The sequence below is a fragment of the Callithrix jacchus genome, chromosome 8 (genome assembly GCF_049354715.1).
Source record: "Callithrix jacchus isolate 240 chromosome 8, calJac240_pri, whole genome shotgun sequence".
NCBI classification, from domain to species: domain Eukaryota; kingdom Metazoa; phylum Chordata; class Mammalia; order Primates; family Cebidae; genus Callithrix; species Callithrix jacchus.
In genome coordinates this window covers 15,425,403-15,446,689 of record NC_133509.1, presented here as the reverse complement: position 1 = coordinate 15,446,689, position 21,287 = coordinate 15,425,403, and the positions used below count along the sequence as shown (strand labels likewise).

General features: G+C 51.4%; 1 protein-coding gene and 1 long non-coding RNA gene across 5 annotated transcripts in view; one reads left to right on the top strand and one right to left on the bottom strand.

Annotated features, from left to right (window-relative positions):
- ITGA11 (integrin subunit alpha 11) overlaps positions 1-15,187 on the top strand; it is a 163,017-nt gene extending 147,830 nt beyond the window's left edge. Inside the window, exons 21-30 of one of the 2 annotated variants that reach the window (XM_002753273.5) lie at positions 1,787-1,885; positions 3,691-3,767; positions 5,161-5,250; positions 6,141-6,231; positions 7,868-7,981; positions 8,166-8,252; positions 9,558-9,668; positions 9,794-9,889; positions 13,176-13,289; positions 13,894-15,187. In XM_002753273.5, the coding sequence (XP_002753319.5) occupies positions 1,787-1,885; positions 3,691-3,767; positions 5,161-5,250; positions 6,141-6,231; positions 7,868-7,981; positions 8,166-8,252; positions 9,558-9,668; positions 9,794-9,889; positions 13,176-13,289; positions 13,894-13,965 (951 nt within the window). In that variant the 3' untranslated portion in view covers positions 13,966-15,187. Of the gene's footprint in view, positions 1-1,786; positions 1,886-3,690; positions 3,768-5,160; positions 5,251-6,140; positions 6,232-7,867; positions 7,982-8,165; positions 8,253-9,557; positions 9,669-9,793; positions 9,890-13,175; positions 13,610-13,893 lie in introns of those variants that run through there. The other variant, XM_078333479.1, reaches the window with a different exon arrangement.
- Positions 6,790-21,182, bottom strand: LOC103795545 (uncharacterized). 3 transcript variants are annotated; one of them, XR_013520775.1, is made up of 9 exons: positions 21,085-21,182; positions 19,061-19,295; positions 17,225-17,481; positions 16,524-16,669; positions 15,295-15,425; positions 12,474-12,596; positions 11,256-11,996; positions 7,836-10,035; positions 6,790-7,115 (listed from the first exon to the last, which is right to left on the bottom strand). It is a non-coding gene; the product is annotated as an uncharacterized LOC103795545 (long non-coding RNA). The 3 variants fall into 3 exon arrangements; XR_013520773.1 differs by having other exon boundaries at positions 15,244-15,425; positions 21,085-21,181; XR_013520774.1 differs by having other exon boundaries at positions 11,256-11,416; positions 15,244-15,425; positions 21,085-21,179.
- Between the last annotated feature and the right edge of the window lie 105 nt (positions 21,183-21,287).

Here is a 21,287-nt window from a genome sequence, read left to right as displayed (position 1 = left end):
TGTCCGTGTGGAACGCAGTGTTGAGCCAGACTGTCCTCTCCTCCGCCCAGAACCACTGCCCAGCACCCCTCCCCGAGGGCCCTCTTGCTTGCCACACACACAGGAGCAGCTGCTATAGCCAGGAGAAAAAGCTGAGTGGAGGGAGGCCACCCCAGGAAAGCGAGGAGCTGCCTGCTCAGGTCCCCCCTTCCTCCCCCCAGTGGGCTCCCCCATCCTCACACAGACCTCAAGGCCTATCTGCAGCCACAGTCCCTTCTGCCAGGCCCAGGCCTGTCCCCAACCCCACTCCCTCTCCACTGTCCAGAGTGACAGCCCAGGCTGATGATGAAGAGCCCGTGTGATGGTCTCTCAAAGTCCCCTCCTGCGCGGGGACTTGTGTCTGTCTGGATTTCAGGTACACAGAGGGAATAAAGCCCCACACGGGCATCCACCTTCCCCTGCTGCCCTGGCCCAGACTTCACAAGCCCAGTCCCGTGCCTGCTCCTAAACCCGAGGGAGGAATCATGGAGCTTGTTTCCATGGCTCAGAAGGGCTTTTGGAAATGAGAGGAGGTATAGAGAAGAGGGAGACACGTTCTCTTGTCCCCACACACAGCAGGTGGGGTGCAGGGCTAGCCTGGAGCCTGACTCCTTCACAGGTGCCATCACCCATCCCCAGCCCAGGCTGTGAGGTCGGCATACCTCTCCTCTACCTCCCCAGCATCCAGCCAAGGGGAACTCTAGTAGAGAAAGCACCCCTCTCAGCCAAGTACGGATGTGTCAGTCTGATCACATACACTCTACACAGCAGGTCACTCACTGGCTGTGGCCCTTGAGAAAGGGGTGGCTGAGTTGAAGGGGGAAAACATTTTTGGCTGGGTGTAGTAGCTCTTGCCTGTAATCCCAACACTCTGGGAGGCAAGGGCAGACAGATTACTTGAGGCCAGGAGTTCGAGACCAGCCTGGCCAGCATGGTGAAACCCTGCCTCTACTAAAAATACAATAAAAGTTAGCTGGGTGTGGTGGTGCTCACCTGTAATTCCAGCTACTCAGGAGGCTGATACAGAAGGATCGCTTGCCCCTGGGAGACAGGCGGAGGTTGCAGTGAGCTGAGATCGTGCCACTGCACTCCAGCCTGGGTGCCAGAGCAAGACTCTGTCTCAAAGAAAAATTTTTTTTCTGATTGTCATTCATAATTCTATGTATTTATGGAACACAATGTGAGGTAGCAATACACACATACATGGTGGAATGATCAAATCAGGGTGATCAGCATACCCATCACCCCAGATGTTTCTCATTTCTTTGTGGTGGGGACCTATAAAACCCTCTTTTGTAGCTATTTTGACATATACAATCCCGTATCGTTGACTATGTTTGCATCTCATTTTGCTCATCTGTTAAATGAGGATGACAGTAACTACCTCATCTAGTTGTTACAAGGATTACATGTCCCCATCCACACCTCCCGACTCTGGGCCTCAGTGTTCCCAACTACAATGGGATGATTAGCCTGCATTGGGGGAACCAGAGTAAATGACAAAGCACATACGTGACCCCTGCCTGCCATTCTTCCCCCAACCTGACGGCCTCTGAGTCATGCCAAGTATCAGGAACCAAGCCACACTCCAGTCTCTGGGGCCTCTGGGGTCTCAGATGTCAGAAGGGCTGTGGTCAGGGCTTCTGTATGGATGTCAGAGGTTGAGGCAGCCCCTGGGGAGGGGCTGCAGGCTGGGGGTGAAGGAGCCTCCAGACCAGTTCCCAGGCCCCACCTAACCGCTGGCATGATGTCTGCCACCCACCTCCAGGAGGACTCAGACGGTAGCATCGAGTGCGTGAATGAGGAGAGGAGGCTCCAGAAGAAAGTCTGCAATGTCAGCTACCCCTTCTTCCGGGCCAAGGCCAAGGTTGAGGCTGGGGACGATGTGGGGGAGGGCCTCGGTGGGCACTGGGAGGCACAGGGAGTTTCGGGAGGGCAGCAAGAGCCACAGGAGTAAACAAAGAAGATGAGGGAGGGGTGGGAAGCCTGGGTCGGCTTTTACTTGTTTTTTCTCCTATGAAATGACGTTCAAGTGACCTAATTAGCCAGTCAGGCCCAGGCTGACAGCCCACCCTTTAACTGAGAGAGAATTCCTATCACTCCCAGCCACTAGTCTCCCACCCGCCCTTAGCCAGTCCCACTGTTCTACACCCTCACAAGATTTCCACATTCCTGGTCTCTGCCTCTGTGCTGTGTATGGGGAGGGATGGGGAGAGAAACTGCATTTCATGAGCACCTACCACCCAATGGTGCTTAAAACACATGTAAGGCTGGGCGCAGTGGCTCATGCCTGTAATCCCAGCACTTTGGGAGGCCGAGCCCGAAGCCGAGGCCCATGGATCACAAGGTCAGGAGTTCAACACCAGCCTGGCCAAGATGGTGAAACCCCATCTCTACTAAAAATACAAAAATTAGCCATGAGTGGTGTTTCATGCCTGTAATCCCAGCTATTCGGGAGGCTGAGGCAGGAGAATTGCTTGAACCCGGGAGGCGGAGGTTGCAGCGAGCTGAGATCGTGCCACTGCACTCCAGCCTGGGTGACATCTCAAAAAAAAAAAAAAAAACAAACAAACCACATGTGAAAAGGTGGTGTGTGAAGGGAGAAACAAAGTAGCTGAGAAAGGGAGGGAGATGCCAGATTGCCGGGAGTGTTCGGACATCAGCCCTGGGCAATGGGCAGCCACAGAAGGTTCTGGAGCAGCAGAACTAATTGAGGCCAAGCTGCTTAGACTTGGGAATCAGAGAGGAGCTGTGGCAGGAGCCAGCTAGGCAACAGCAGTGCTCCCAGGAGCAGGGTCTGCACGGCTGGGGAAAGACAAATTGGAGCGGGGATGAGGGCTCCTTAGAAAAGCACCTTTCCGGTGAGACAGAAGTTGAAGTAGTTTCTGGGTTGAAGCATAGACAAACCCAGGAGCTCTGGAGTGGGGATGGAGCAGGACACAGCCCGGGCTTCCCCACCCACGCCCAGCCACTCCTGCTGAGAAGGGGCCTGCTGAGGTCTCCTGGGGAAACCTCTGGAGGGTGAGACCTGGGAGAGCAGCAGGGGTCTGTGCAAAGCCCCAGTAATGCCCCCAGGTGGGGCGGGGAGGAGGCAAGGAAGGTCGCATGTTTCCCGACGCTGGGCAAAGGGGAGCATCAGGGCCCAGGTAAGTAGTGTGGCAGGAGTGCTGCCAGAAGAGGGGCAGATGCCTTTTTGACCTGCCGGGTGGCTGCCAACCTTTGTGCCATCCCCTCCCTGCCACACACAAAGAAGAGGTAGACAAGGCGGTCCTGCCAATCGCTTCTGGCCCCTACATCCTGTGGTACATGGTAATGGCCATTGGCCCTTCCTGCCATCAAGGCCCCCTATCCTGAAAATCCTGCAGACGGAGTCTGGAGCTGGACTTGCTACTTTCTGATTGCTTTTGTTAAAAACAAAAGAGGAAGAGGGAGAGGGGGCTGGTTCAGCCTCGAGACACCCCATTGTGAGAGCTGTTGTCTTTGGCTGTGTCCCCACAGCAGCCCCGAGGCTCAGCTCACATTCTCTAGCACCTGGTCCTCCCTTTCCCAGCCTGTTCCCAGCCAGCAGTCCCCCAGCCCCCAGTAAGCTCCCTGTCCCCAAGCCGGCAGGGTCTGTGGGGGGTGGGCGGGGCTGGTCCAGGCAATGCCCAGACTCGGATTGCTTCCTTGCAGGTGGCTTTCCGTCTTGATTTTGAATTCAGCAAATCCATCTTCCTGCACCACCTGGAGATCCAGCTCGCTGCAGGCAGGTCAGGGCCGTGACTGCTCCTTCTCCCCCAAGCGGGTTACTCCGGGGCCCAGCTCTCTGGCTGCTAGCAGTTGCTCCTCCCAGCACCAAATGCTCCACCGATGTCAACCCTGTCCCTCACTGCCCCAACCATGGGTGGAGGGAATAGGGTGGAGAAGTGGGCCGGGATCTGTCCCAGGTGTGGGCCAACCTCCTGCCCCCTGTGCTGCCACCACTATTCATTCTTTGGATGATAAATAACGTCAGCCCCTTACTTTTAGACAGCCCTATATACAGCAGAAATTCACAAACCCTATGGTTATAAAGCACGGTACAGGCAAAAATCCCAGTCCTCACAGTGGCCTCTTAAGATCAGCAAAGGAGGGGTTATTCCCCACCCCATCCTTCAAGTTAAGAAAAGAGGTTCAGAGAAGGTGAGTGAATTTCCCAAGGACACACAGCAGTAAATTGTGCGGCAGGAAGCTGAATGCTAGTTGTCCTATTTCCCATCCAGGGCTCTTCCTCCCTTAGTCACCTCTCTCTTTCCATTTTTAAGAGGCCTTTTCTTCCTCTGTGTGGGTCTTCCTGTCTGTCTCCCAGGTCTCACAGCGGTAGCTTGCTATATGTGGACACCATGAATCACTTTGTGTCAGTAGTAAATACATTTCTCTTTTGCAGAATTACCTCTGGGTGGGGAAGGAGGAAGGGATTCTGTCCACTCTGGAGCCTTATAAATGGCCCAAATCCTTAGCTAAGATATAAATACTAGCCGGACGCGGTGGCTCACGCCGGTAATCCCAGCACTTTGGGAGGCCGAGGCAGGTGGATCACGAGGTCAAGAGACCGAGACCACCCTGGTCAACATGGTGAAACCCCGTCTCTACTAAAAATACAAAAAATTAGCTGGTCATGGTGGTGCGTGCCTGTAATCCCAGTCCAGGGATAAATGATTCTACTCTGAATTCCCCACTGTGCCTCGTCTGTGGGCAGAGCCTTTGCCGCAGGTAATGTCTCTCACAGCCCCTGAGAGTCCAAGCAGCAGGAATGGCCCACCTGACAGACAGGGCGGCCCAGTGAGGAATCACACAGGCTGGCAGTCTGGTCCATGCCAGACCAGGCACAGGCCTCCCAACTCCAGCCCAGGCACAGGCCTCCCAACTCCAGCCCAGAGCCCTCCCCTGACTCCACCTAAAGGGGCAGCAGGGAGAGCTGGTGTCATTCATCCCCACCTCAGGCCCTTCCTCTCCTAGGAGATGCCTCAGGTTCCCTGGCTGGCCAGTCTGGTGCCCATCGGCCTGATAAGCCAGCGTGCTCCTTCCTCAGCCGGCCTCAGACCCTTCTTGCATCTGTGCTGGCTGAGCTGGGTATAGATGGGAGGGCCCCTTCCCAACCCTGCTGACTGGCTCTCCTTGCAGTGACAGTAACGAGCGGGACAGCACCAAGGAAGACAACATGGCCCCTCTGCGCTTCCACCTCAAATATGAGGCTGACGTCCTCTTCACCAGGTGGGCCAGGCCTGGGGGGTCCCAGGAGAGGGAAGGGATGGGGAGTGGGAAGAGGGGGCACTCTCTGATGGCCCTAATAGGGCCAGACCCCAGCACTAATGGACTATGGATGGAGCCAAGTGTGTCCCTGATGAGTCAGAGAGTCCAGCCTCCCCCATCCAGTGTGGGAAGGGGGTATCAAAGTAGAGGAAGGAGGAGACACAGGCCTGGCCCTGGGGAGCACCCAGCGGGGGCAAAAAGGGAGGGGTGCAGTGGGAGGTGTCCACCCCTGGCACTGGCAACAAGTGAATGCATGGCCTATAGAGTTTTGCAGTATCATACGTATCAGAAGTCAATCTGCTTTTTATGATCACCTTACGCCAGCACATCTAAACAACCTCAGTGGGAAAAGACTCTTCCCCAAGGGACAGACTGCTCCCACCCCCAACCCTTTGATCTGGCCCCTGATCTGACAGAGGAAACAGCCCCTGTCCTCTGAGAGCTCACAGGCAGATGGAGAGGTCAGGGCGGAACAGCAGATACGGAAAGGAAGCTCAGGCCCTCCCACGCCAGCCATCCCCAAGGGTGGAAGGGGGCACAGTGGCATGGTCACCCCAAAAAGCGGCTACAGCCCTAGGCAGAGAGGCTGGGCCAGGGGTGAAATAACTGGCTCTTCTGACTCACGCCCACCCACACGAGGCAGACATTGCTCACAGATAGCAGCATAGCAGCGTTGTTGATTCCTGCTGAGGCTCAGAATCCTTCCAAGCGACACTCTCAACCAACACAAGAGGGAACCTGTTTTTTTGTGGCCCTGCGGAGGCCGGCACCTGCCCTCTTCCCTTTCAATCATCTGTCCATCCGGCCAGCACTGACTGAGCTCACGATGGCCCTGTCCTCTGTCTCTGCAGGAGCAGCAGCCTGAGCCACTACGAGGTCAAGCCCAACAGCACGCTGGAGAGATACGATGGCATCGGGCCTCCCTTCCACTGCGTCTTCAGGGTAAGGCTGGAGGCGAGCCGGTGGAGAGGGAAGGATGGGATCTGAGCAGCCCCATCCTGAAGGGGAGGAATGTGGAACCATCACTAGTGCCCAGGCTCAACCTTGCCACCCACCCACTGTGTGACTTTCGGCAAGTCACTTCTCATCTCTGGGCCTCTCAGTCTTCTGAAAAACAACTGGACTGCAGTAGAGGATATATCGGTGAAGATAAGGTGTGGCTGCCTAAAATTCTTAAAACTTTTTTTAAAAACAGTGGTTTAGGCCAGGTGTGGTGGCTCACACCTATAATCCCAGCACTTTAGGAAGCCAAGGCAGGTAGATCATGAGGTCAGGAGTTCAAGACCAGCCTGGCCAAGATGGTGAAACCCCGTCTCTACGAAAAGTACAAAAATTAGCTGGGCATGGTGGTGGATGCCTGTAATCCCAGCTACTAGGGAGGCTGAGGCAGAGAATTGCTTGAACCCAGGAGGCAGAGGTTGCAGTGAGCAGAGGTGGCACCATTGCCCTCCAGCCTGGGCAACAGAGTCAGACTCCATCTCAAAAAAAACAAAACAGTGGTTTAAACAAACTAGGGTTTACTCTCTCCCATAAAAGAAATCCAGATTTGGCAGCTTCACAAAGTCACCCAGGAGTGGGTCTTCTATGCTACCATCCTCAGGGTGAAGTAACCAGCCTCCAGTTGCCTCGCAGTACAAGATGGCTGCAGCTCCAGTCATCACGTTCTCATCTCAGGCAGCAGGAAGGAGGAAGGGTGCATGCTCCTTCCTTATCAAGGGACCTCCCTGGCAGTTCCTCACTCTTCCAGTGACCTCTCTCCATCCAAGAAGTTGTGATTGAGCCGTAAGGGAGTCTGGAAAATGTTGCTTTTTTTCTCAGTTCTGTCACTAAGAGGGAGAATGAGCATTAGGAAGCAATTCAGCAGCCTCTGCTATAGTGGGCCCTGATAGCTTCCCCAACCCTTAACTGCTGTAAGCTTATCAACTTCTAGTATGCTGTGTGAACACTGAGGGCAGGCTGACAGCCGGATACTGGACTTCAGACACACTGAGCCCTGCCTGGCTTGTTCGAGAGAGGTCTAGTAAGCTGCCCAGGGCCACACAGCTCATAGGTGACAGCAGCAGGCCCAGGACTGGATTCCTGGTCTTTCTGATTCCGAAGCCCTGCTTAGAATCACTGCTACTCTGGCACTGAATGGGCACTGCTAGAACATGAACAATCGCACACTCGCGATTTAGTAGCATATCCTTTGTTAATTAATGGTTCCCTTTCATCATACATTAATTGCTGTCACCATCTTCACCCTTGGCCTCAACAAAATCCACCCCCAGCCAAGAGTTGAAAATGGAGGCGGCCCCTGCTCTCCGGCCTCAGTATCCCCAGTGACTTGTCTTCAGCTTCCAGCCACCCACCCCCTTTCAAGGTTCTCTTGCACTCATCAGGGCAGTCCCTGATTTGTGCCACAATTTGACAGGGTTTAGGAGCTTTCACAGCGAAAACACCAGGAGCCTTGAGTGGGCCTGTTCTCCAGGCCTGGCTGGGGGAATGGCCACTCCCAGCAGCTGGTTAGCCCCTGTGGACCTTGTTTTCCACCCCCTTCAATTTACCTGTACTGACACCTCCCCATCTCCGGCCACAGATCCAGAACCTGGGCTTGTTCCCCATCCATGGGGTGATGATGAAGATCACCGTTCCCATCGCCACCAGGAGTGGCAACCGCCTGCTGATGCTGAGAGACTTCCTCACCGAACAGGTACCGATGTCCTTGGGAGCCGGCTCAGCGGAGGGGACCGGAAGGAGACACCCCCCTACCCGCCACGTGTATCCCCAGGTTCCCAGACCCCAGCTCCCTTCTCGCAGGGCCATGGCTAGAGGAGAAGAAAAGAAACATCTCTGGGAGCTGGTTGTAAGGCTGTGTGTGGGTGTCCTTTATTTAGATGAACACATCCTGTAACATCTGGGGAAACAGCACTGAGTACCGGCCCACCCCAATGGAGGAAGACTTGAGTCGTGCTCCACAGCTGGTGAGTGTCCCCCAGACCAAGAGCCACAGTGGTTGGGGTTAGAGGTGCACTAGCACCTTTGCTCCGGGGGGCCATTTCCCTCCTGATCCAATAGCTTGTCAATTAGGAGCTTACTGAGCCCCAAGCCAAGAAAAAGCTGGAGGAAAAGACTTGTTGGCCTATGTGAGTCCCCCCATCTCACAGGGAGTGGGGGAAACACACACACAGTGAGAGCCTGAGGAGCCAGGGTCACAGCCTGTGGAGTGTCAGGCAAACAAGCAGAAAGGGGTGGGAATGGTGGACTTGCACCTGGGCCAAGCAGGCTGGTAGGATACAGAGAAGCAGAGAGAAGGGGAAGAAACCAGAGGCAAGCAGAATACACACATATTTGGCCACATCAAGCTGGGGCCTCCTGACCTGGAGATGGAATGCAGATCAGCCTCAATTTCCAGAGCCTTCCCAAGACACCTGCTCATTTCCAGTGTGCATTCTCAGGGTTGCCCCTGCCTCCAGACACCAGATTCTCAGCCCACTTCCACTGTTCTTTACCTAGGCAACAATCTTAGCTGTTTATTTCCCCAAAACAAGTGCCTCCCACAAAGCACTGATGGGGGTGGTGTGCTTTACCAGAGATTTGGGCTGAGCTGGGGTTGGGGTGGGCAGCAAGGCAGCTACACTAGTAACTTTCACCTAATGTATTCTAATTGTTTGAACGTTTGTTTGGGTTTCCCATCGTTAGCTTCTCCATTTAATCCTTTCAAACTGACATCTTATCCTTCTTGGTGCCTCTAACTAGATCCTGTTCGCAGAGGTTACAAGTTAGTACGAGTTTACTTTGGTGAAGAGTTCTGGGATCCATGCATAGCTTTTTCATAATACATGTGAACTTGAGGAAGACCCCTTTTATTGGATTCAGGAAGTTCTCTGGGAGGTTTTTTTTTTATCATGAACAGAAGTTGGACTTCCTAAAATACTTTTTCTGCATCTGCTGCAGCGATCAAATAATTTTTTTAGTTTTATGCGTTTATATGGTGATGGGAAACATTTATAGATTCCCTAACGTTGAACCAAAGTTCTGTTCCTAGAATATACCCAGGCCGGTCATGATGCACAGCTTCAAGGAGCATCAGCTATGCCATCCTTCATTTGTCTTTCAGTCATCCCCTGGCAGGCATAGGACACATGTCCCCCACTCCCAGCTCTGTCCTCATCCCCCGTCCTCTGTCCCTGCCCCCAGGAACAGAGCCCCAGTTGTTCAAGCAGAGCTGCCTCCCCCTGCTCCCCCTAGCCCAGCAGCTCAGCCCTGAGACCCATCCTCTCTTTCAGAATCACAGCAATTCTGATGTAGTCTCCATCAACTGCAATATACAGCTGGCCCCCAACCAGGAAATCAATTTCCATCTACTGGGGAATCTGTGGCTGAAGTCCCTAAAAGCAGTAAGTAGAGCCCCTGCGCTGGGCCAGAAGGAAAAGGGGGTGGCTATTGGGATGTCTTCCACCTGGGGAGGGAACGGGAAGAAAGGCTTCCAGGCCAGCTTCCAACCAGGCCTCTGATTGCACAGCTCAAGTACAAATCCGTGAAAATCATGGTCCACGCAGCCTTGCAGAGACAGTTTCACAGCCCCTTCATCTTCCGTGAGGAGGATCCCAGCCGCCAGGTGAGTCCCTGGGAGCCCTGCAGAACCAGGCTGAGGCCGGACAGCTTGGGAAGGGGTTTGCCGATCCTCTAGAGTTTTCTACAACCTCTGGCCGCCTGTCCCAGCAGGAGAGAATCAGGCAGACCTGGGGGCTGTTAGGGCAGCCGCTGAGGAGAGGGGGAAAAAGCAAGACAAATGGGTCTTCCGGGGCAACACTAGGGAAGGGCCAGAGGTCTGGGGTGAACTGAATTTGTCAAGACCAAAGGATTCCTCTGAGATTCCTCTTTTTTAGTTGGGTAAAACCAGATTGTTACAGATCACACTGGCTTCCATCAGGGTCTAGGAAAGGAGTGAGGCTCTGTGTGAGACCCAACGAGAAGTGAGGCCTTAAAGAAAAGCCTATTCCTGGAAGAAGTGGCAAAGGAAAAATAAATAAATTTGTAAAAGAAAGCAAGCCAGCAAAACCCAGTCCTATCGAAACAGGGCAGCTGGGCGTGGCACACTGCTGCCCTCCACTGGCCATACCCCAGAAATGCCAGCCTGGGCTCCAGGCAAATGTTTCTGTTACAGAGGCAGAGTAAGCTCCCAACCCCACCCCAGAGAGATGCTGGAGAGCAAAGAGGCAGGCAGGGTCAGGAAATAGCCCTTATAAAACAATTCACCAAAAACCAATCACAACCAGGGCGGGGGGATGCCAGGCAGAGGGGTATCGGGACCCACCCAGGAGCTTTTTTGTTGGGTATCCTGCCTACGACTCCAGACCCAAAGGGTAACCAGAGATGAAATAGGCAGACAGGGAAACAGTGACAGTAAGTGGGTATGTGCAGTCTGAGAACAGGCACGGGCCTGGGGGAAGCGGTTCAGCGTGAGAGATACCCTCCCAAAGCTTTCTGGAGGCAGTTTGTTTGAACTGAATCTTGAAAGATGCTGGAATGTTCCAGGCATCCAAGAGAGGAGAGATGTGGTACAGGCACTGCCCTACATACCCTGCTCTCTCTCACACAGACACACACACACACACAAACCTTCTTCCCACATTGATGCTTGTCTTTTAGGTGACTTCCTTCTTCTGCCCCCCACCCAACCCCCCAAAAAACTCCTCTTATACTCTCTGGATGCCTCACTTCTCTTTTAGAAATCCAGCAACCCTGAAATTAAGCCCCTGTATGCTGGGCTCTGTGCTAGGTGCCGGCACTGGGGAGGCAGAGCCAGGTCCCCGCCTTGAGGGACAGAAAGAGCGCACGTAAGGGCCCTGCCACTTGCTGGCCCCTAGCTGTGTGCCGAACACAGTGACAGACCTCACAACACTGTGAGCCGCTGTCCCCACCCCCATCTCTCAGGTAGGCACACAGGCATGTGAGATGAGACAAGAGGGGCAGGGACTCACCTCAAGTTGAACATCGAGTCAGCACCCAAAGCAGGGCTCTGTCTGCTTCTGCGGGTGGTCGTTTCACTCCATATGTTAGCTGAGCTCCTGCTGTGTTCCAAGTATGGAGGATAGAGCAGGGACAAAACAGACAAAACCCCTGCTCTCCTACAGCTGACATTCTAGGTGCGCAATAAACATGAACATAGGCATCAAGTGGTCATAAGGGCCGTCCAGAAAAAGGCACACAGATAAGGGTTAAGTGCCAGGGGGTGCTGTTTTATTCAGGGAGTTGGGAAAAGCCTCTCCAATAAAGTGACATCAGACAGAGACCATGAGGAAGACAGGACTGTCTCGTGGCTGTGTGAGGGAAAGCCTTGCAGGCAGAGGGAATAGCGATGCCTGCAGCAGGCATGCCATGGCGTGCATGTAGGAGGCCAGGCACCTGGAGGCCGGAGTAGGGCGAAGCAGAGCAGCAGGTAAGGTCAGCAAGACAGGTGGGACCCAAGAGCGGAGGGGAGCCAGCACTGCACTTTTTACGCTGAGCGAGCTTGAGCAGAGCAGAGCAGAGCACAGTCCTGCCTTCCTGGTTAGAAGGATCCCTCTAGCTGCTGTGCTGAGAACAGACTGCAGAAGGGAGACAGTCAGGTGGCGGGTGGTGGTGCAGTCTCTAGAGATGTGAGGATGCTCAGGCCCGGGAGGCGGAGGAGTGGCCACATTCTGGGTGTTTCCAAGGTCAAGTGGACAGATCTTGCTGCTGGACTGTGTGTGGGTGTGAAAGTTAGGGTCAGTGATGGATACGTGGTTTCTGGCCTGAGCAGCGAGGAGGGATGGTGCTGCCATTTGCTTGGGTGAGAAAGAACTGGAAGGAGCAGGCCTGGTGTACAGGCCTGCGACAGTTGCCAGGCAGGCAGGAGACAGTATGAGTCTGGGAAATGTGCGTGCAGTCAGAGTACAGAGAGTGAAAGCCACAGGAATGAGGGAGCTGGCCTGGGGTTGCTTTCTAAGCTTCGAAGCCCTGGCCACTTTTGCCTTTGGGGCACCTTCCCCATAGGAAAAAAAATATTACAAAGTATGGTATATAGCCAGGCGTGGTGGCTCACGCCTGCAATCCCAGCACTTTGGGAAGCTGAGGCAGGCGGATCACCTGAGGTTGGGAGTTTGAGACCAGCCTGACCAACATGGAGAAACCCTGTCTCTACTAAAAATACAAAATTAGCCAAGTATGGTTGTGCATACCTGTAATCTCAGCTACTCAGGAGACTGAGGCGGGAGAATCACTTGATTCCGGGAGGCAGAGGTTGCAGTGGGCCAAGATCATGCCATTGCACTCCAGTGTGGGCACCAAGAGTGAAACTCCGTCTAAAAAAAAAAAAAAATTATGATTTATAACTGTGCTGGCATCAAGAAGAAAAATGTTATCCCAGGTAGAGTCTATTCCATTTTTTCCTCTGATTTTAAAAGAAATGTAAACATTTTCATGGTCTCCTAAAAGTGTTACAGGCCTTGCCACCACGCCTGCTGTGAATCGTGGGAAAGTCAGCCCTGAGTTCACCCAGGGGGCAACTCTAGAAAAAGAAGGGGTGCAAGGACTGAACCATGGGATGCACCAACCGTTAGCAGTGCAGGAGACCATGTGGAGGCAGCAAAGGGAGGAGGAGTAGCCCATGTGGTGGGAGGAGGATCCAGGGAGTGTGGGGGGCCTAAGGCCAAAGGCAGCAAGTGTCTCAAGCAGGCAGGATCAACTGCGCCACCGAACCCCGTGCTGGCTGTGCAGGTGCTGGTTGCCCTGAGGCCTCAGCTTGCCTGTTCACCCATCCTTCTGGCATTCCACTGGGGGGCCCCCACCAGGCACCAGCTGTCTGTACCCTCCTGCCCCTCCCAGGCTGCCACCCCAGCCCCAGAACAGTAATGCTGTTGGCCTGGCCCCCACCCTTGCAGATCGTGTTTGAGATCTCCAAGCAAGAGGACTGGCAGGTCCCCATCTGGATCATTGTGGGCAGCACCCTGGGGGGCCTCCTGCTGCTGGCCCTGCTGGTCCTGGCACTATGGAAGGTGAGGGCCCCTGCAGGGGAGGGAGGGAGCAGCATCCTGGCTGGGGGGCCCAGGCTCCAGCCCCTGGAACTTTGTGGCCACTGCCATGTTCTGTTGAGGGGAGCTGGCACCCTTCCCCTCACCACAGAGGGCACCCAGGCTATGGCTGTGACCTGGTTGTGGGTGCCTTTGAGAACCTGATGAAAACTAAGGTCCCTATTATTAGAGGGGAAAAAAAACAGGCACTAACAACTGCAGAAAATATCTTCAACATTTTCAAGCTGTTAACCCCCCAAAGTTCATCTCTGTCCCTGAAGCTCTGGTTACAAAACCCTGGTCTCAGCCTCCTAATGTTACAGATGGAGGCCAGAGAGGGCTGCTGGGTGGGGCTGGTCACACAGCAAGGTTGTGGGAGCCAGCATGACTTCTTACATGCCCCGCAGGGCCTCATCTACTCTGTTCCAGTCCACAGAGGCAGTTCTGGAGGAGGGGGTGCTCAGAATGAGCTGGGCTACTCAAGGAAGCCCCGAGGGAGGAATCCTGAGGAAGGGTAGTAGAGGGACAGCAAGGGCAGACCTTGTCCACCCTATCCACCTCTGAGACATCTCCCTTTGCCTCCTCACAGCTCGGCTTCTTTAAAAGTGCCAGGCGCAGGAGGGAGCCTGGTCTGGACCCCACCCCCAAAGTGCTGGAGTGAGGCTCCGGAGGAGAATTTGAGTTGATGGGGGCCAGGACACCAATCTAGGTGGTGTGCAGGCCCAGGCCTGCGGCCCCACGGAGCTGGAGCGGAGAGGAAGCCAGCTGGCTTTGCACTTGACCTCATCTCCTGAGCAATGGCACCTGCTCCCTCCAGAATGGAACTCAAGCTGGTTTCAAGTGGAATCGCCCTACTGGGAGGCTGGGACTCCTTCAACACAGATCCCTAGGGATTTAAAGGGACATGCCCACCCCAAGTCCTCCCTCAAACTCTGTGGAGGGCATTTGCTGCCCCAGCTACTAAGGTTCTAGGAATTCGTCGTCATCCCCATCCTCCAGAGGAAGCCAGGGAGGAAGGCTGTAAATACGAACTTAATCTGCACATTCCAGGTCTCTAAGTCCAGAAGGACCCAAGACAGAACAGATCTAAATTCTGGCCTTTTCTCTCACCCTTCCACCCCTCCATTAGCTCCCAGGTCTCACCCACCCCCTTCCCCATAGATAGTCCCCAAGGCTCCCCAAGAATGAACCCAAGCCCAAGGGCTTGATGGTGATAGCCGAAAGCCCGGGATGAGGAAAGACTGAGATGCAGAAACTGATAGCCAGGCAAGTGGGACCAGGATACCACACACTGCCCTGACATGAGAGGCAGCCAGGCACTGCACCCACGTGCATTTGCATTGACCACAACTTTCACGTTCCCGCACCAGCCCCTTGCTCTCAGCTGGCAACCCTCCCAGGTACCTCATGGGAAGCATGTGGATGACACAACCCTGGGGCTGTGCATTCCTACATGTCTTCTTGCTGCAGCCTGCCCCTAGACATAGACACACTGGCCCGGCTGCAGCTGGGCAGCAAGGGTAGGGTGGGGAACCTCCCTTCCCTGTATCACCCCTTCCCTATAAACACACCGCCTCCCATCCTTCCCTTATGCCCACCAGTGCAAAGGGAAGGGCTTGGCCAGCGCTGTTGAGGGGTCCTCTCTAGAATGCACTGAATAAAGGACTCCCAGAGCCTGCGCAGTCTCGGTGGCAAATATCTCATCCACCGGCCCCAAGGACAAGGGGCATGCCTGGTGCCCAGCAGAGTAATTTATGCCTATGCCTTAACCTTGTTTTGAGGTAGAAAGGGGGACACATCAAAGGCATCTGTCCCCGTGCACAGTACGACCTTTACTGTCGTAAATATTTTTGAAAAATTAAAAATACAGTGTTTAAAAACAACCAAGCACTGACATCCCATTCTGCGGGCAGAGCGCATCACAGTGAGCTACACCTACCTTTGAAGGAGAGGAAGTAGATGAGGGGTTCCTTGCTTCCTTCCCTCCTACCTCTACATGTCAGAAGGGTCTCATCCACCATCTGCTGCCCACATCATGCCCTCCAAGTAGCTGGCTGGCCTCCATGTGACATCTCCAGTGGGAAGTGCTCTCTCCCCCAAGATCGCCGTTCCATCTTTGGCCTGTGTGGACGGTTAGGAACCAAATGTTTCACTGTAGCTACCCCTCCTTGCTTCCAGCTCTTCCCTCACGTGCCTCCCAGACTTCTCCAGGCCAGTTTCGTTGTTAACCCTCTTACCCTCTGACTTTAACCAAGGCATCTCCATTCTATTCTTGTGCCGCTCACATCTTCGAATCCCAATTGGTAGAACCTTGGAAATTATTTGATCTTGTTTTTGCATAAATGAGGACACTCAGAACCAGAGAGAGCCCTAGGCTCCCACAGTAAAACCTAGACTAAACCCAAGACTGCTGTCTCCCAAGCCAGATTCTGTCATTCAAGCCCAGCCTCAGAAGGGCTTGATGCAGAGCAAAAGGTGAAAATGGTGAAACTAAAATTTTAGTATCAAAATCCATTGCCTTCTAACAGAATCAGAAGGAATTACTGTTAGATCATATTCCATTTCAGTCATCACCCTTATGAATAGGGTAACCTGGCTAAATGAGAATTAATGAACTCACACTCCCATGTGCATGGTTTGATTTAGCACCAAGTCTTTATCAGATACCATCAGATCTGAGAGAATGCTCATATGAAAAACCTAATTTTTAGAGGTTGGCATTCATACTTTTAAAACAGCCACCTGTGACCACACTGCAGGCCAAACAGAATGTACCTGGTCGTCAGATGCAGCCCAGAGGCCACACTGATTGCTACCTCTGGACTCATGGTCAGAGGCAGGCAGCCCTTATTCCAGAACTCCACGGTCCCTTCACACCCTTCCCCAGACCTACACCAAGACCAACCAACTGGTCAAAAGGTGGACAAACTGAGAGTTCTACCAAGACCTTTAGCCTCTCAATTTCTCTTATCAATTCTCCCTTTGTAACCCTATTTACTCTGAAATATAAATGTCCCAGATGAGCCTTAAGAGTGCCTGGTAGGGCAAACAACTATGTATCTTATAAGGAGCAAAGTCTATGCTAACACAGTATGTCTCAATCCTGGCTGCACCTTAGAACCATCTGGGAGCTTTAAAAGTGACCACTGCAAGGGCCCTACCCACTATGGATTCTGATTTCATTGGTAGGGAGAGGGGCCAAGTTTGTTTCCAACTTACCCAGGTGACTCTAATGGCTGAGCATTGCAATTAGCAGGTGAATGAATATCCAGGCTAGAAGATGAAGAAACGGGGGTTCACAGGCACAGGTTCTATGAATACCAGAAACTTGTCTTCAGTGTCATTCAGGTTAACAGGGCTGTAGCCTGGAGTCGGGAAGGGCTTCATGTTACATACAGCACATCTTCAGAGAATTTGGTATAGATTTTGCCCAGTTTTCCAGGATCCTCCAAGCCCCCAAGGGGGACTTAGAGGGGCTGAACCACAGTCTCTAAAGACAATTTTGGCATTTAGAGGCAAGGAGCCCAAAGTGCAAGATCAAATCAATATTAAAATTCATACTGTGGGTCACAGATTAATGTTAACAGCAATCTGTTAAGAATAATGATGGAGCTAAGGGTTACACTCTGTGTTCACAGAAAACAACCACTTCAACAAAACTGTCTTTTAAAAGCATTATTGGCCCATCCCCCCAAAAAAGACCAAAAAAAGACAAAACAAAAATAAAAGCATTATTGGCCCATCCTAGACATCACTCTAAACAAGCTGCTTTGATTTCCTGTGGCCATGTGACACTTAAGAAATTCTGCAGCAAACTTAAGTGCACTGGAGAAAAACATACTTGGGCACAAAATCCCCAACAGATAATGGTTTTAGAATTTGGTCCTTGGATTGTCAGGATTTCTAAATCCTAGGCTCACCGGATAGCACAGGAGACAGACCTCCTCAGGGAATTGTGCGACGAGACATGCAAGATGTCCTGGGTGACTTCACAGGTGGCTCCTACACGGTGGGCCAGCAGAGTCCTATCTGCATGAGCCCCTATGCATCGGCTGGGGCAGGTCCTCAGAGAAGACAGAGGCTGGCGGGCAGACCTTGTGTAGATGCAAGAGAGGCCTCTGTTCCGTGTTCTTCAGGGAAGTGGATATCGATTAGGGCAGTTCCAGACAGCTGAGAGCTAGAAAAGAGAAATCTTGGCAAGCATGTCTTGCTTCTGGCATTAGGTGGTGTGGGCATGCAAGCTTGGTGGGCAAAATGTGCCCCATAAAAAAAGGTATCTCTGCAGAGCTGAGCTTCTCAAAGAGTGGTCCCAGGACCACCTCAGTCAGACCACAGACTCCTAAGTTCCTCCTCAGACTTCACAGATCCAAGTTTATGTGTGCTAAGCACATTAAACTTATAGAACAGCCATCCGGATTTAATATGACATAGTAGCTATAACATTACAGTAATATTCTGCTATTCTCTTCTATTCAATATCAGTTTCCTACACTGTCAGGCCTAGCTTAGATGCCCTTCAGCTGCCCTTGGGCCTATCTTGGTGGCAGCCAGCAAAGATAATCAGCAAAAAGCCCAGTGGAGTTTCTGGGTTTTACTTCTGTTAAGGAAGGTGATGTTTCTTAACAAGACAGGTATCTAGGTGGAAAGGGCAAAGTGCTAACGAAAACACAGCAGAGACAGTATGGAATCGCTCTGCCCAGGGAGATATGGAAAAGCTTCTGCGAGATGGTGTGGACCTTTCCAACCCTTGAGGTGTTTACAACATAAATTGCTACCTCCGCCGGGCGCGATGGCTCAAGCCTGTAATCCCAGCACTTTGGGAGGCCGAGGCAGGTGGATCACGAGGTCAACAGATCGAGACCATCCTGGTCAACATGGTGAAACCCCGTCTCTACTACAAATACAAAAAATTAGCTGGGCATGGTGGTGCGTGCCTGTAATCCCAGCTACTTGGGAGGCTGAGGCAGGAGAATTGCCTGAACCCAGGAGGCGGAGGTTGCGGTGAGCCGAGATCGTGCCATTGCACTCCAGCCTGGGTAACAAGAGCGAAACTCCGTCTCAAAAAAAAAAAATTGCTACCTCCATCAGTATTCAAAAGCTTTTCAGCATCAAAATTGTCTGAGAATAAGACACTAGACTTGAGTCGGTACCCTGGCTTCAAGCCCAGGATGCCAAACAGCCTGTAATGGAGAACGCTGGCCTACTCATGCTCCTTTCCCGCTATCGTGACCCACCGCGCCCATGCCTCACCCCCAACACGCAGTCTCTGCACCACCCAAATGTGCCTTGGGTGGCTTAAATACAGCCATTAGCATGAATGGTCCCGTTTTTATTCAACACCACACTGGTCTGTGCTTTTACCTTCGGCTAATGTGGTTCCAGCCTTTTATTCTGCACTCATGATTAAAAAAAAAATTCCCAAACTATGTTAGTATTAACATCAACTAGGTTCTTCTCAAAGGACAGCCAGGCTAATAGGCCACATTAAAATCTGCAGTGCTTTTGTGTCACTGTCTATTATTCTATTAGCTTCAACATCATGCTAAAATAGGACAGCATGTTCCAAAACTGAAACTGAAACAGGAACACAGCCTTGCTGGTTTAGCATCAAGAGGGAATTAGAAGCCTTGTACCTGGACTCTAAAACCTTTGAAGAATGAATTCTAAACTGTACCTAGCAAACTTACCAGGTCCAAAGTAGACTACGAGCAGAAAGTTATTTTTAAAGGAGGGGCACTACTCCTTGAGGGACTTACCCTTTCTCGTCAGCTTTGCGTGGTTTGAGACAGTGTTCTGTTGCCCAGGTTGGAACGCAGCGGCACCATCACAGCTCACTGCAACCTCCACCTCTTGGGCTCAAGCAATCCTACCTCAGCTTCCCGAGTCGCTGAGACTATAGGCACACACCACCACACCCAGCTAATTTTTGTAGAGACAGGGTCCACCGTGTTGCCCAGGCTGGTCTTGAACTCCTGGGTTATCTCCCTGGCACTGCATTAAAAAAACAAGAGCAGCAACTTAATAATGTGTCTGAAATGTTTTCAGAAGATGGCCCAAGCCAAAGTCAAAGAATACCTTAAGTTTTTACTTGGTAAATTAGAGGAAATATAGAAAATCAAATTTCAAATAGGTGCATCTAACTGGAGAACAAGCTTATCAAGGACAGAGACCATTTTTTGTACTTTTTACTTTTGAGACAGGATCTCACTCTGTCGCCCAGGCTGGAGTGCAGTGGCACAATCACAGCTCCCTGCAGCCTCGACCTCCTGGACTTCAGTGATCCTCTCACCTCAGCCTCTCAAGTAGCTGGGACTACAGATGTGCACCACCATGCCCAGCTAATTTTTTTTTTTTTTATTTTGTGGAGAGAGGGGTATCACTTTGCTGCCCAAGCTGGTCTCCCTTATTTTTGTATGCATATCTGTGGTGCAGTGCCTGAAATATAGTACGTGTTCAGTAAGCACCAATTTCCGTGTCTTGCCATTGATTAAGGCAAAAGCAAAACTCCAGTCCTCCCCTCTGATGGACTGAGCATATCAAATTTTTAAAGCACAGGCAAATTAGAAAATATAATTTTGTCAAAACTTGCCAACAAGCTAAGGTTTTGTGAATGGCCTAAAACTTGCCTCTCTCATATTGAAATGTTCTAGGTCAAGTATCTGAAGGGACATAACTACTACCAGTATTTTCTTTAGCCTAGTCATCTGTATACAGCAGACATTACTTGAAACAAAGGACATGTTTTAAAACCCTTCTGGATGATTTCTGCAGTCTCGCTAGGCATTGCAGCCAGGGAGCAACTTGGCAGAGATCCGAAGGTGGCCTTCTCTAGTACTGGCGTCCCACAGTGAAAGGGCAGTGCTCCATGGGTCCAAAGACCCAGAGTGTACTCCCAGTTATGACACACTTAGGCCTTGTGTGGCCTTTCTGGACTTGTGTCCTGAACTGTAAAATGAGAGGACTGCACTAAATGTTTTTTTCAGATCTCTATAGAGACTCAGAATCTAAACTGGAAAACAAACATGTGCTGCAGGTGTGCTCCAATACCACCCTTTGATACTCTCCTGGCTATCTTAACCACCGTAATTAGGTACAGGAAATAAGAGCTGTGAATGCTGGAAATGAGAAGGCAAAATTATTGTTACTTGCAAATGATTCGTGTATCTGGGAAATCCAAAAGAAGTAACTGAAAAATTATTTCTAAAAAAAAAAAAAAGAAATCCATTACAGTGCCTTTGTAAAAACATTAATATTTAGAAGTACGTGTAACAATACAAACCTAGTAATCATAAACGGAAGATAGTTGTAAGACCTTCATTAAAACGAAAAACCAAAAAAAAAAAAAAAGAAAAAACCAACTCTGGATAGCAGTACGTAACTTACCTAACTACATATATCTTTCTTTTGGATTAAAAAAAAAAGTTCACAAGTGCACAACTATTCAGATGTCCCTAAATCTATTAATAGCTAAACAAAATAATCTCAACATGATAAAATGACACCAAATTTCATCTCGAAAAATAAACATAAAATACTGGAAAAAATTAGCTACTCCCACCTCCCCACTTAAAAAAGACAAAAGAAGAAATACTAGTCCAAGGCTACAAGTGGTGGCTCATGTCTGTAATCCCAACACTTTAGGAGGCTGAGGTGGGACGACTGCTTGAGCCCAAGTTCAAGACCAGCCTAGGCATCATGGAGAAACCCCATCTCTACAAAAAAATACCAAAAAATAATAAAAAGAAAAAAAAAAGAATTAGCTGAGCATGGTGGCACATACCTGCAGTCCCAGCTACTTGGGAGGCTGAGGTGGGAGGATCACTTGAGCCCAGGAGGCTACGGTAAGCCATGATTGCACCACTGCACTCCAGCCTGGGTGAGAGAGTGAGACCTTGTCTCAAAAAAACAAACAAATTATAGGAAAATCACAATTTTAAACCAAAGAAGAGAAGGAGAAAGAAGGGAAGCGAAGACATAAAAGTG